Here is a 15,343-nt window from a genome sequence, read left to right on the forward strand (position 1 = left end):
TACGACGCTCTCACGACATTTTACAATATGATTTAAAGCTTCAATCGCTGGTATAGTAAACTGTTTTATATAAAATAATAGATGTAACGGCAGTTTTAGTCAATGTGTTATAACATGTGCGAATGTTTAACATATTTCGTATACTTAATGCATTAAACACAGCATGAGCTCCTAATAATAACATAAATGTTGTGAAAATTACAAAGTACACGAACGGAACTAAACAAATATCAAGTATTGCTTATTATAGGTCAATATTCAAGAGCTTTCAAGGTAATCGGGTTTTTGTATTTAAAACGAAGCATGTATGTATATGTTTCCTATTGTAAGTAGACTACTTATAAATTGAATTATTGTATGAAAAATAGTTTATGCTTTTGAATGAATAGTGTTAAATTAACAACAGGATTAAAAATTTTAAACCACCGATAAAATAAAAATCTGAGAAATCATCTTATTTGCATAGAAAGTACCTTTATGACTTGTGAAACTAGCCCCACAAGCACCAACTCTAGTGTATCTATTTATAGTTTCAAAATCAGATACCATTTGGCTTTGAACCAACAAGGACCTTTAGTAGGTATCAGTTTGACACTTTTTTACGACATAAAAAGCTGATTTATGTAAGTTTTGTAGTTCGAGCTTGAGGCCTGCAACCTAGTCGGTTACTGCCATTTTGAGAATTACAAGGACCTTGCGAGTGACAGAATATCGTAATCACAATTATTATTAAAATTACTTTCGAGGATGATGTCACGAACACTGTAAAGTATCCAAAGCGTCGGAAATAATATTATAATGACGATAAAAAAGACGAGATTAGAACATAAAAGTAGTTTTAATTATTTCTACGAGTCGCAAAAACCGCGGTAAATATGTATTACTGCCTATATCTTATTCACACTAAATAACGTGTATTTTGTAAAAACTATAAAATTAAACATGTTTTGTGTATATCTTTACTATCTAACATTTACTTTAAAAAAATATATATATGTTAATACGCGATCCTCAAATGTGGTTAGTTTTTGTCATAATAGGTTGGGGAAAAAGCGTCTTCGCATTTTTTAAGAAAATTCACAACATTTTTTAATATAGATTATTTACATTTAACTAAAGTATGTAGGTACCATTTTGTTCGATAACTTTTATCATCTTGTAGGTAGGGACATGATCCCATTGCTATAGAAATTTTGGGGCATCTGATCAAAATACCGCGACAATTAATTTTGGCAGTCCTCTCGTGATGTTAACCTGACACTGCCTAAAAAATTCTGAAGAGACCGAAACAGGAAATCTGAAGGTGCAAGGTCAGGATTATACGGCGGATGCATTAACACCTCCCAGTCAAGCTCTCTTAATTTTTGCTGAGTGGCTAAAGATGTGTGAGGTCGAGCGTTATCATGATGAAAAACCACACGCCTTCTGTTAATTAATCCCGGCCGCTTTCTCTCAACTTCTTGCTTCATCAGTTGTTTGCAGTAGAATTCCGAATCGAAGGTCCTGCCTGGTGGTAACAGCTCATAATGAATAATGCGCTTCCAATCCCACCACACACACAGGATCACCTTGTTACGAGTTAATCCGGGTTTCGCCACAGTCTGTGAAGTCTGACCGGCCTTTGACCTCAACCTTTTTCGCACGTTCCTGTCGTACGTGATCCACTTTTCATCACCAGTTATCAGCTTCTTCAAAAATGGTTCGGTTTCATTACGTCGTAATAAAGAATCACAAATAAGCACACAGCTCATTAGGTTTCTTTCAGTGAGCTCGTGAGGTACCCAAATATCGAGCATTTTTGTGTACCCAGTTTTTTTCAAATGCGTCAATACTGTTTTGTAGTCAATTCCCATTTCTTCAGCTACGTCGTAACTACTGATATGCCGATCTTGCTCCACTTTTTAAAAAATGGCATCCATTTTATTCGTAATAGAGCGATCAGAGCGACGTGCATCTTTTACATCAAATTTTCCGGATTGAAAACGCTTAAACCGAATTTCTGCTACACTCACAGACAGTCCACTAGGTCCATAAACATCGCAACGTTTTTTCGCGGCTTGCGTTGCATTTTTACCTTTTTTTGTGGTAAATTTTTAAAATGTATCGAATTTCTTCATTAAATTCACTCATCTTGACAGTACAAAAAAATAAATAAAAATCTGTAAAAATAATAATCTTCTTTAAAATTTAAACTTTTAATGATACCAAAACCAGCCAGATACAAATAGTATAGCCAAAGAGATTTTATTATAAGTTCTCTAATACATACTATAATGCCTAAAGACTTTTCCCCAACCTATTATTAAATCTAAAATTGTAAGCTTAAAAATGTGTAATAAATTAATAATACGAGCGTAGATAACGGTACATTTACTGGGATACAACGATTTAATTTCTTGAATAAAACTTTTTATTTGCATTTGATGTTCGTGCAAACTAGACAAATGTATTTTCAATGATTGTGACAATTTTAAATCAAATGTCAATGACATCGTTGTTAGCGAAAACGCTTATAATGTCGTAGTAGTTAATATTGTAACATTTTTGATAAAACGTGTTTTATGAGAACCTAATGCAGTGAGTGAACTAATTCTAATTTAACACACTTGTTTACATATTTGATACCTGTTTCTTAATTCGAAGTAATTAATAGAAGTGAATGTTTGTCTGTTCGTAACGTATACAATTATTCTCTGATTTCAATATTACTAATGACTGCTTTCTTTACTGTTTTTAAATTGTTGGTACAAACAAATATGTACATAAGATTCATGTTATTATGATTAACGTATCCGTATTTATTATCGTTGCAATAAATTTCCCCGTTATTTCATTCCTATTGTTTGAAAGTTTGCAAGCACTTATTTATCCTTTATGCTCTTTAGTTGTATAAGTTTTTTAAATCTTAATACTTTGAATATATTTACGCAATATTCTGAGGCAACTGGAATTTCGAAAGTTGCTTTATTGCACAATTAATATTACACAAATATATATACCTGCAATACAAATAAATAAAATCGGTATGTAGTTTTGATTTCATCATTTTAAGGCTCAGTATTTGTATCTTATAATAGTGAACACAAAGAAATAGAAAAATAATTTTGTTTCACTACCCAATCATGGTTCTTGGGATAAGTTAGAATGAACATCAGTACAGTACAATTGGTAACATGTGATCTGATACATTTTGATTGCCTCGTTGGGACGGACGGTGGTGATAAACTTGACTACCAAAAACGAGATCCGGGTCTGATTCCCATTCGTATACAGTATCTTTGAATAGGTATCACTGGTGGTAGGACCTCTTGGGATTCCGCACGGGTAGGTACCACCACCCCGCCTATTTCCGCCGTGAAGCAGTAATGCGTTTCGGTTCGAAGGGTGGGGCAGCCGTTGTAACTATACTTGAGATCTTAGAACTTATATCTCAAGGTGGGTGGCGCATTTACGTTGAAGATGTCTATGGGCTCCAGTAACCACTTAATACCAGGTGGGCTGTGAGCTCGTCCAGCCATCTAAACAACAAAAAAAATTAAAAAAAGGTAAGTGAGGGTTCACTTCTCATCCTTTCTTCTCATCATATTTTATTTTGGTGTGGACTTAGAAAAACGTATAGTGTACAATACATATAAATTATAAATATCAGTAGGCAATCGTAGAAGATATGTAGATGTCGTGGTGGCAAGGCTGAAGCATGTTATACCATTTCCATCATCCTGAATAATAGCGCTGCAAAACATATTTCAGATGCAGTTTGAAAGGTACACAATGAGACACATGTCTCAACTAGGGTGGTGCCAATTACGTGTATATTTATTGTATATGAACTTCAGTAGCTTACTACCCGATGAGCTATGAGCTCATCTGCCCGTGTGCAGCATAAAAATACGCACACTGCATTTTTTTAAATGAATCCCCAGAAAATAACCTTTCGAAACTTTATTATCCATTCCGCATTTACGAGTTTCTCGTCACCTCATCAAGTGTTATTTATTACTAGCAAAAAACTTCATACGTCCTTTTATCCCTTCTGCGTTTATCAATAAAATTAAATAGTTTTAACATTGAAATTGTCGTTGATTGTGGTTTACTACTTTAAAGGCCTTGAAATTAGCAGACCAAGTACTTGATGGATGACTAAAAGTTTATGACGACGAGTCCATTGTCGATTTCTTTTTCGTTCTTTACTCGAGATATCGTTTTGTTTGTTAAAATACTTTAAATAGTGCCTAAAAAAAATTGTCAGTAACTAAACGGATATGAGTTCTACAACATATTTTTCGTACGATAGCATCTTTTTTGATAAAATCTTCAGTCGAGTCCAGAGATTGATTCGAAGTAGAGTTTCAATCCAAAACGTACAACTGATTCGCAGCAGAGATAAGCAGGATATTCGATTGGCGTACCTATATCCAAATTATAAATTACTTTATTACGCAAAGAAGAAGTCTTCATGAACACGTTATGTGTGCGTTTGTCTGTGCACTTACAAAAAATAGTACCTACCTGTCAGAGGATATTGAACCGAACTAGCTGGATCTCACAGTACGAGTACACCAGACATCTTTCCGATAATCTTACGGACACTCCAATACCTAGTTTAATAAATTTTTAATAAACATTCATCTAATATATGTATATCCATGTAGCCTGGGCTGTTTTTAAATATGTATTTTTTGGATTATTTAAAATTCGAGTTTAAACATGAAATTGAAAAGGATTTTTCGCTCAGACACACTAATCTTTTAATATGTCTATTGATCTCTATTCCAAAGCGAATCATGAATGAATATACAAGTTTTTTTTTTTCCTACCTATGCTGATAGCCTTGAGAGGCTATTTCAGCTTTACCCTAACGTTTGTAGGTGAGCTCACGGGGCTCAACCGGAGAGTCGCTAACACTGACCCTAGCAAGAGCAGTGCTTAGCAGAATCTACCACCGGATCGGAAACGCGACCCACTGAGAAGATCCGGCGAGAAGCTCAGTGGGCTAAACAAACAATAAGAATCCTATAAACACACATTCATGGGCGCGTAACATAATTTTGCTAAGATCGTAAAACGTTGTGTTCATAGGAAAGTTGAAACCTCGTGGAGGAAAGATGGAGATTGGAAAGGTCGTTACTCAAGCCTTTACTCTGCAAGGCGTGTTTCACTGTGAGTTACTGTGTATACATTTATCTTAAACTATTGATTGGTGTTATTACTGTACGATAATGTCCATATTTTTAAAAAAAAAAGACTCAAAGCGCTCCTATAGTTAACCATAAACCTGTAATTTCATACAAAATGAGTGATATCAATACAATCTATTGTTATAAAATACATTTCATTAGGCTTTTGCAGGCAACTTACGATGCTATTTAAATTTATCTCTGTCAAGGAAAAATGTAGCTTTCCATTTATTAATTAGTAGGTAAATTTAATAAAATACAAAGCGATTGCTGTTTTCAATAAAATTAACAACAAATTAAATATACTTATTTTAAAGTAACATTCCGTCATGAGCAGGAAGTAAGCGGTTTTGTAGGTGCGTAGTTAGATACAGACAAAATATAAATATCTGTTGAACAATTCATTAGGCTACAGAATTACCCTGCAGATACACTATACCTAACCTAACTTCAGCAATAAAAATGAAAATAGCACACAAATGTAAAGGTGAGAGCCTTGATAAGTACTTTCAATGTAAATCAAGTAACTAAGATTTCAAACATGCTTAAGACACATTATCCATGCTGCCTGACTTTCCAACAAAAATACATTTGAAGACACCCATGTCTTTGTAAGTCTAATTGATTGCTTTAAGGAATATTATTATTTTTAATCGTGTATTATTTAATTGTAACAACAACTAAATTCAAGCTCCAATTGGTGTTGCGTAGTGATAAGCTGCAAGGTTTACTATAAATCAACTTGCGCCCACTCATACTGTTTTGCTACTTGTCTGTGCCCCTGGCATTGTCAATGTCTACGAGCAACCGTGATCACAAATCTCACAGATGATGGTTGCATTTACAATACCCGACGATAAATATTGCACATCGACGCTAGGAGATAAACAATCAGCTAATTCCGACCAAAAATTAGCCGATTGCTTCTCTTTAAAGTTCGATGTGCAATATTTATCAGTATGTACAAAATGTCGTTCCGGTAAATAATGAAAATCAAGAGGACTACGAGCGTGTGTATCAACCACGCATCTAGTTATTAAAAAAATACACAACGATCAGCGTAACAAAATAGGATTTTTTAAAGCCGCGTACATAATAGGTGCGTAACAATACACGTTATGTAGTGGACACACTCTAGAACGAATCAAATATTACTCAGAATAAAACATAGTGAGTCATATCCGTGAGTCATGTCATTAGTGAAAAAGTCAATGCAACATAAGACAGCATCAACTATTGTTGATTGCGATCCTTAATGTCGTTGCCTGTCGTAAAATACCGGAACAATAACTTGAATGAGAATTTCCTTGTTAATCTATAAAATAAACAATTTGATCTTTATTATATTGCTTTTCTGTCAGTGGCACTTTATAAAAAGGTATAATATCATAAATTATACTTACATTTTGTAGGTACTTTTTTAATTCTTTAAATGGGTGATCGATATCACGACCCTCCTGGTATTAAGGGGTGACAGTGACCTATAGAACTCAACATTAAAAATGCCACCAACCTGAATGAAACGTAAGTTCAAAGTCGCAATTCTGTGGTATACCGAATACCTTCAGTCTTCAAACCGCAACGAATCATTGCTTCGCGTAAGAAATAGGCGGGATGGCGGTACCTATCCGAGCAGGCTCACAACACGTCCCTACCACCATCACATATAACATTACATATACCATTACATATAAATAATAGATTTTTTTTAGATTATACCACTATTTAATATTTTAACAAATAACTAACAACTACCTTTGTAGAAAGCAATGTTTAACTTCTCTACGCATTAATCTAGGTATCTAGGTATATACATATACATAAAAATGAATTGCTGTTCGTTAGTCTCGCTAAAACTCGAGAACAGCTGGACCGATTTGGCTAATTTTGGTCTTGAATTATTTGTGGAAGTCCAGAGAAAGTTTAAAAGGTAGATAAATATGAAAATGCTCGGAATTAAATGAAAATAACAATTTTGTTTTTCGTTTGATGTGTCGCCCGTCGGACGGATTCCTTTTGTTTGTTTTAAGTTTATTTTATACAAAAGTTTAGGTCCTTTATTTATCGATTGAGGCACTACGAAGTCTGCCGAGTCAGCTAGTTACATACAAAAAAGGTAGATAGTACCTTAGACCATAGTAGCCAACGGTATATTATTATCTAAATGATATCAACAATGCTATGACGATGGACAAATCGCCATCTGCCGTTAAGGACTCATCGAACCTCGTTTGAGGATGACATGTTAAAGCGCTTCGGAATCCCGAGAAGGAAGCGATTATATTCGATCATTTTATGCAAAGTTCCAAAAGTATCTTGAAACCGATCGTGATGTAGTTATGTGGGTACTGTGGCTGGTACGTTAATACTAGAATAATTTCGCAAAAAAATCTTATGCTACATTCGCTACAATACCCAAAACAACTGATGCAGATCAAGAACTTTCAAATTAGATAATGAAAATCATAATTTTAACATATTATTATTATCACAGATTTGATTGCTAGTCTTATTTTCAACAGCAATTAAAATATTAGTGTAATAATCACAATATCTTAGCTTAAAGTTTTTGTCAATTGTCTGCTGAAGTGAAAATGTGTTCTGAGGCAATACATTGCAATGTCGAGTGATTGATGCTCATACTTTAATCTTTAAAATCTAAGAGAGTTTATTTAGTTTATTCTACGTATGTAGGTACATATGTACATTGATAACTAAAATTAATTTTAAATATTAAATTTTTTCCTGACAGTCCGAAAGAAGAACCTCATCGCATCTCCTTTTTAACCGATTCATCTCCGTACAACATCCTAAACAGAATTACATCAGACTGTGAAAGTTCACCGTCAGCATCCATTACATTTTCTTCGCGCATGATATCGTTGCTGTCCCAACAAAGCGACTTGTACAACAGCATCCGAGGAAGCGTACAGCATCAGTAAGTCTAGCCTCAGGCTGTAGTAAAAGTATAAAGTATCTGAAATAGATTAAACTATTGCTTTTACAATTAAATTCATTAATGATAAGGCAGCTATTATTTCAGTATCTATTTTTATCTATGGTTCGTTTAAAAAAAACTACTGAAAATAATTTTCAATACCTACCTGTATTCTATGCATTGCCCTCACGGAACAGTCAGAATCCTGTGAGTCATCTATCCGATGATTTGCAAGCGAAGTAAATTATCCCTTTGTAATAAGGTGACACTCTATAAAACTTGCATACGCCCCGTCATGACCTATGCAAGTGTAGTGTTCCCTCACGCGGCCCGCACTAATTTAAAACCTGGAAACCTAAATTGAACTGTGAAACCCTCTTGTCGTGGCCGCCGGAAATTACATACCCGATCCTGTGGACCGAATGGTAAACAGTCGAAGTCGCCCTAAACACCTCATTACGGACCTCCCGATTCATTAACGGTGTTTTTAAATACCTCAAGTAACCGTCACCGTCATCGCCGAACCCGTCGCTTGCCACGAAAGGCTCGGCGAGTAAATTAACCCACAGACACAGCCCACTGAGTTTCTAGCCGGATCTTCTCAGTGGGTCGCTTCCGATCCGGCGGTAGATTCTGCGAAGCACTGCTCTTGCTAGGGCCAGTGTTAGCAACACCTGGTTTGAGCCCCGAGAACTCACCCGCTAGGGTAACGCTGATACAACCTCTCAACGCTATTATGGATTAGGTTTAAAAAAAAACCTGTCAGTCTAGTCTTGCAACATACCTCTTCATTAAAAAATTCATGAGACTTTCGGTCCATTAGTGACTAAACGACTACCAAATTTGTTAACGAAAGGTCACGGGACTTAGGCGGGCAAGAGACATTACTTTTGAACATGGTTCGTGCTAGGAAAGTACAAGACGTCGAAGCACAAGACAAGACTCTTGACCTTAAAGATGACCTAACAGATGAGTAAGTAAATTTGAAATTATGTGGATTTTATGGAATCAATTACAGCACATAATATAGTATAAGAATAAGAAAATCCATGAAATTCCCATTTGAGAATAATCTGAGACCTAATAGTTGAGTTATTCGTAGTGATGAATTTAGTGTCATAACGATGGTACTTTGCCTTAGTCTTATTCTTGACTGAATAGAAATGTTTCTGAATAAATAACACAGATATCAAACAATTTCACGAAGAATATCCACGCTGAAGAAATTAAATCGTGTAAAAAAACAAACCAGCAATTTTTTATTTATTTTATACTTATCACAGAGGTGCAATATCCTACCTATATACATACGTTAGGAACGTTAGGTACAACATTAATGATTTAATAAAAGAAATTTTTTAGTCAACGAAATGAGGGCTGCATCCATGGTATCAGTATGCGCACAACAGATCGCAGTATCTCCCGGTCTCGTTTCTCTCGTGTCTCAACACGTCGTGATATGGACATACCGTCCATCTTAGCTTTCACAGCCAACACTACCCAGCCAGTTAAGTATAATTTAAATTTGTTGCATCTTTTATAAAATGATGCCGATTCTATTGGAAATTTTTGCAAAATTAGGTACTTACCGAATTTCTAAAGATAAAGGAATGCATTTAAAAAAAGATTTTGTACATTATGATTTATTGATTGATTTTAAGAAAATTTAACCTATAAGAAGAAAACATGCAAAGCAATCTTAATTGAGACTAAATTATGATTAGGTACAATTAAAAATGCCGGTTGGCCAGCAAAGTAATATCTTGAAGCGAGAAGAATTACTACGGTGGTCTATTCGTAAAGCCATTTGCCCTGTGTGTTCACAAAAATGGAGAGACAGAAGTTCTATAACAAGCATTAAGAATTCTGGTAATCAAATTAAATTAATATCTCGTTAATAGTTACTTCGTATTTAATTTTAAACAACTCCTAATAATTAATTTTGTTTCTTATGGTGTTCAAGGTCTCAAAAGAAACACAGCAAATGAGATACCCACAATTATAGCTCCAGCCAGATTAAGATCTTCAATTAATATGGCTTAGTGAGTACATACATCTTTAATTTTGTGAATAGGTCGCTAAATTCAAAAGACTGTACCTACACACATGTCTGCCGTTCTGTGCGTATCGTTCAAAAACTACCGGATAGATTACGATCAATCCGTTTTGTTTAGTATATATTGTTGAACTTATTGAATACTCAATCATATATTTTAGAAACAGTAGGTTTTTTTCTTTCGAAATGCAGTTAATATAACAAAAGAGAAAATTTAATACATAAATATTGACGTCTCAGTGGTTAATATTGAATTCATGCGCGAAGAAATGTAATTTGAATAGCATTATTTGTGAATGTTTTAATTTGTTTTTTTTAAAAGTTCGAATTTAGATATGTATCACAGCCTTTCATATACATATTATTTTCAGGCTTAGTTTTGTTTGGCACGTGATGCGATTTAACACAGTCAACCAATTATTTAAAATTATGTTTTTCAAATGATTTCAATTATACTCTTGCTATCAATGAATTTAAAAGAAACAATTGAAGTGCACTAAAATAATTAACATACATACGTAGGTTACAATTATTAAACAATTTGGAGATTTATTTTTATCTCCATTGAACATCAAGTTTTAAGGACTACGTAGAATTTTAAGCTAATCCACAAATTCTCGCATTTCGGAACGTAAAACTGCTTCCAATATTGTTGTTGGGCGGCTGCAACCCGAAGAAGCTCACACAATAATGGGGAACAAGGGAATAAGTTTTGAATGTATTCTGAGTTTATTACTTCTTTATACAGCTGATAGGAATACAGTAGCTAGAGAAAACCAAGTTCGCACATCGTATCTTTTAATTTTCAAACCTTGACATCAACTATAATCTTATTAGATCCTCTCACCTTATTAGAGTTTTTTAAAATTCAAGTAACGAACATAGTTTAGTAGGTATTAACAGTATTTCACGGTTATAGTTGGGAAGCACATTGCGGATGTAAAGAATATTCGAGCGCACAAGTATGCAATATATATAAAGTGTCGCGACAACACATGTCAAACTATTATAGTTATGACACAATAAATGTTCTTTTATTTAAAAAAATAAAACAACGTCAAATATCGTTGAAATTTTTGTAAAACACCGGAGCGGACCCGGAGTGGGCCGCTAGTGTATTATAATCTAGACAGGGGTGCTAACCATTTTAAAAGATTTGACAAAGTCGAAATACTTTTTGGCAAAGAAGTCGTCAATATCAACCAATATCAACATCAACACGGTGCACGAGGCCATTGAAATAAATAAAAATATACCCTTACTTCAGAGAAGATGGTTGGCGCTAACACTTTATTTTTAATGTGAAAATGACAACTCAAGTCAAATAAGCTGCCTGATCTCGGTATACTTTTAGTTCTTTCTGTGTGGAATAAAACGTAAATGTCCTGAAACTTTGAGGGTAGTAAGCACAATATTCAAACGAATGACGCTTTAGCTCTTAGAAAAGTCGAAAATAATAAAATTAATATAATGAACGTGAGATTAAGCCGTAAAAGTAGTGTTATTTACGAATAAAGCAAACACGTCTGGAATCAATACTTTATGTGGATTGCACAATAAAACTTTCAAGTTGTTGTTGAGAGTCGATTAAAGAAGATAGGGAGAAGTGATGCTAAGAATAGATAAATTTAATAATCTTTCGCTTTAGTGTTCCTCGTCCTAATCTGGCTCTGGTGGATGAAGAGAAGAGCATTAGCGGGATGCGTAACACAAGTGCGACATGGCAATTGACGCGGGCAAGGAAACTTCGTCTTCCTAAAATGAAGATTCCATCTCCCGAGGCCAGTGCTCCTCCAAAAGCAACAGCACCACTTGCTAGAAAAGATCTAGATGCCAGGGTCGCAAAATTCCTGAGAACTTGAATAAAATTAAATATTTAACAAAAAACTAGTTTTAACATTAGATATTTTGGAAAACTTTTAATACCCTAATAGGTCCAGTTTTGAGTTAATTTTTTAAAATGAATAGTCTCATTCATGAGTATATGACAATAAAATAGTGATTCTATTTCTATTTACTAAAAGGGCAAATATAAAAGAAATATTGATATACACACATGCCGACATTTCAATACCAGGACATGCGTGTCATATCGTCGACTAATCGACAGTGTATGTATTTATGTATGCAGTCAACGTCAAATTTTCATCACAGATATTACGCATATTATCAAAGAAGACGTTGTTCAGTAACAAAAAAGACTACACCAGAATTTATTCAAGTAATGATGAGTTATTTGTGATAAATATCAAATTATGAATCCTAGTGTAAATTTTTAAAAGCCGTTTTTGTTTAGTGTAGCGATGCTTAATTAACAAAATAAAACAATTCCACGACTTCGCCTCTTGTGGTTCAGCTAAAAAGTCCAAAAAGCTGTTTTCATTACATATTTTGTTTCCTGAACTTTTCAGTATTCCCTGAGTAGGTACGTAGTTAGATAATTACTAACTTTTTTTTACAAGCGCTGTAGTGAACCCTAGTAGTGTCAAAATACATAGCTGTCAATCCTATTACATTCAATCATAGACCTATATAGTACATTCAATTGATTCAATGTCATTTGTCATTTTAGTCATAATTTCAATTTTTTAAAAGCCGGTCAAGCGAATTAAATCAGTAGTATAAATTTTCAAAAGGATTAATATGGCATTGATTCCCTATTCTAAAACATTATATTCTGCCTTTAAATCGTACGCAACTAATTGTGTAAACATAAAAGGGGCAGTTCGCAATTTAACTTCTAAACAGCTGGTGTATAGCGAATTCGGCGATCCATTGCATGTTGTAAAGTACAGGGAATGCCAAGTCCCACCGCTGGGGAGCCAAGAAGTGTTGGTGCGCATGCTGGCAGCTCCGGTTAATCCAGCTGACATAAACACAATACAAGGTACATGACTAAATCATATAAAACATTTAGTTTTTTTACAGTGATATCGATCTTATTCTTGTTTGAGATGAAGAAGTAACTTAAAGGTACTTTTATTAACTACAGTATTTCTTATTACCTAAATACAGGTCTACATTCTAAATATTTCGTCTCATTATAGGAAAGTATCCTGTGAAAGTAAATCTACCTTGTGTGCCTGGAAATGAAGGAGTTGGAATTGTTGAAGAGGTAGGTAAAGAAGTCAGTAGAATATGTCCTGGGAACAAAGTCATAGTAACTAAACCAGTTCAAGGCACTTGGAGAGATATAGCAATTTTCAATAAAGATGTTCTAAGAGTTGTTCCTGATAATCTAGGTACTGTAGAAGCAGCTACGCTAACAGTAAATCCATGTACTGCCTATAGAATGCTATCAGACTTTAAACCAGTTAAAGACGGCCTTGTTGTTATCCAAAATGGAGCTAATAGTGCGTGTGGACAAAATGTCATTCAAATATGTAAAGCTTGGGGAATAGAGAATATTAACATTGTTCGCAATAGGCCAGAAATAAATGAACTGAAAAAGTATTTAGAATGTCTTGGTGCAACTTATGTGTTAACTGAAGAAGAATTGAGATCAACAAATATATTTAAGGAAAAGAAAATTGACAAGCCTTCCCTAGCCTTAAATTGTGTGGGCGGAAAAAGTTCTTTAGAAATGTTAAGACATCTACAGCATTCCGGATGCATGGTGACTTACGGAGGGATGTCCCGAGATCCTGTGTCAATACCGACATCGGCATTTATTTTCAAAAATCTTTCCTTTTTTGGATTTTGGATGACTGCTTGGAATGAAAAAGCTGACCTAGTACAAAAAGATGAAATGATAAATGAAATTATTTCATTAATGTGTGAAGCCAAGTTGAAAAGTCCTGTACATCAAATGGTTAAATTTGAAAATTTTCAGGAAGCTTTACAAAATGCTCTTACAGTTAAAGGGTTTACAGGATGTAAATATATTTTAGATTTCACTAAGACTTGTTAAGCATAGTTGAATTTATGTTATAGATTTAACTAAGATAGTAATTATAAAATGTTCTTAATAAAAAAGATTATATAGTGGAAGTGTTCTTTTTTTCTCTTTATTAATCACTCATTGCAAGGCTCATTAAATAACTGCTTATTTTTCATTTTGTATAACTTATGTTGTTCATTGAATACATAATTTCTGCTTTTAATTTCCTTAATACTTGTGATATGTACTTATAATATATTCACAAATTTATGTGTACCATTACAGGTAGAAATTACTGTCTGCCCAGTTTACCATCTATCCCGGGAGATGAAGGTGTGGGTGAGGTGCTTGAGATCGGTAGCCATGTATGTGCATGTGAACCTGGTGATCGTGTAGTGCTTACATCAAGATTACTTGGTACATGGAGGTATTATGGTGTTTTTCATGAAAGAGATGTTCATATCATATCTCCAAACATACCTCTTCCTGAAGCCTCAATGCTAACAATAGCCCCATGTATGGCATACAGAATGATCAAGGACTTCAGAAATGTACAACCAGGTCAAACTGTTATTCAAAATGCTGCTAACAGTCCATGCGGTCAATGCATTGTGCAATTGTGCAAAGCTTGGGGAATTAATACATTTAACATAGTTGCTAATCATTATAAATACAAAGTTGTCAAAGATTATTTGCTGAGTATAGGAGCCACTGCAGTTTACACTTTAGAAGAAGCTGAAGAATTGACCAATTTCAACACATCACTGTCTAGGCCCGTTTTGGCCCTGAATTGCATAGGGGCCAGATATGAAAATGTCATCCTCAAATTACTTGAGAGAAATGGAACAGTTGTTTATTATGGTGATGCATTTAATTTGCCCATTGTAAAACAATTTTTGAGATGTGATGTTGCCTTCCATAAATTTCATTTGTGCGAATGGGATGCCAAAGCTACTTGTGTTGAAAAAGATATAATGCTGAACGACATTATAAGACTGATGGTAACTGGAAAATTTAGGGCACCAGTTTACGTGCCAGTCGAACTAAAGAATTATGTTCATGCATTTAGAAATACAGGCCATTGCGAAGCATTTTCAACCGTCAACTATGTGTTCGACTTTACGCTCCCGTAATTCCCAAATCAGCTCAGATTAAACAAATGTAGTACTGGCTAAACACCAATATTTATGTGGATATTCACAATTTTATTAGTTACGTCGCATTGGTTCTTCAGATCTCTGTTTAGATATTTTTCCTTATTTTTGTCTATTGATAATTTTTTTTAAATAATC

The 15,343-nt window shown here is 34.4% G+C and overlaps 2 protein-coding genes across 3 annotated transcripts; both read left to right on the forward strand.

The window, feature by feature from the left end:
- Window positions 1-3,144: 3,144 nt before the first annotated feature.
- Window positions 3,145-12,058, forward strand: LOC114251856 (uncharacterized). The gene is made up of 8 exons (XM_089738724.1): window positions 3,145-3,272; window positions 5,080-5,160; window positions 7,930-8,115; window positions 8,972-9,088; window positions 9,478-9,622; window positions 9,840-9,984; window positions 10,079-10,157; window positions 11,820-12,058. The coding sequence occupies exons 1-8, from the start codon at window positions 3,145-3,147 to the stop codon at window positions 12,031-12,033; spliced, it is 1,095 nt and encodes a 364-aa protein (XP_089594850.1). The 3' UTR covers window positions 12,034-12,058.
- A 599-nt stretch (window positions 12,059-12,657) lies between these two features.
- Window positions 12,658-15,339, forward strand: LOC114251845 (enoyl-[acyl-carrier-protein] reductase, mitochondrial). 2 transcript variants are annotated; one of them, XM_089740056.1, is made up of 2 exons: window positions 12,658-13,058; window positions 14,337-15,339. In XM_089740056.1, exons 1-2 carry the CDS (start codon window positions 12,815-12,817, stop codon window positions 15,182-15,184), a joined length of 1,092 nt encoding a protein of 363 aa, XP_089596182.1. In that variant the 5' UTR covers window positions 12,658-12,814; the 3' UTR covers window positions 15,185-15,339. The 2 variants fall into 2 exon arrangements, with proteins under 2 accessions (XP_089596182.1, XP_089596181.1); XM_089740055.1 differs by lacking the exon at window positions 14,337-15,339 and adding an exon at window positions 13,219-14,161.
- The last annotated feature ends 4 nt before the right edge of the window (window positions 15,340-15,343 follow it).

Source organism: Bombyx mandarina, chromosome 03, assembly GCF_030267445.1.
Source record: "Bombyx mandarina strain Sakado chromosome 03, ASM3026744v2".
Lineage (NCBI taxonomy): Eukaryota > Metazoa > Arthropoda > Insecta > Lepidoptera > Bombycidae > Bombyx > Bombyx mandarina.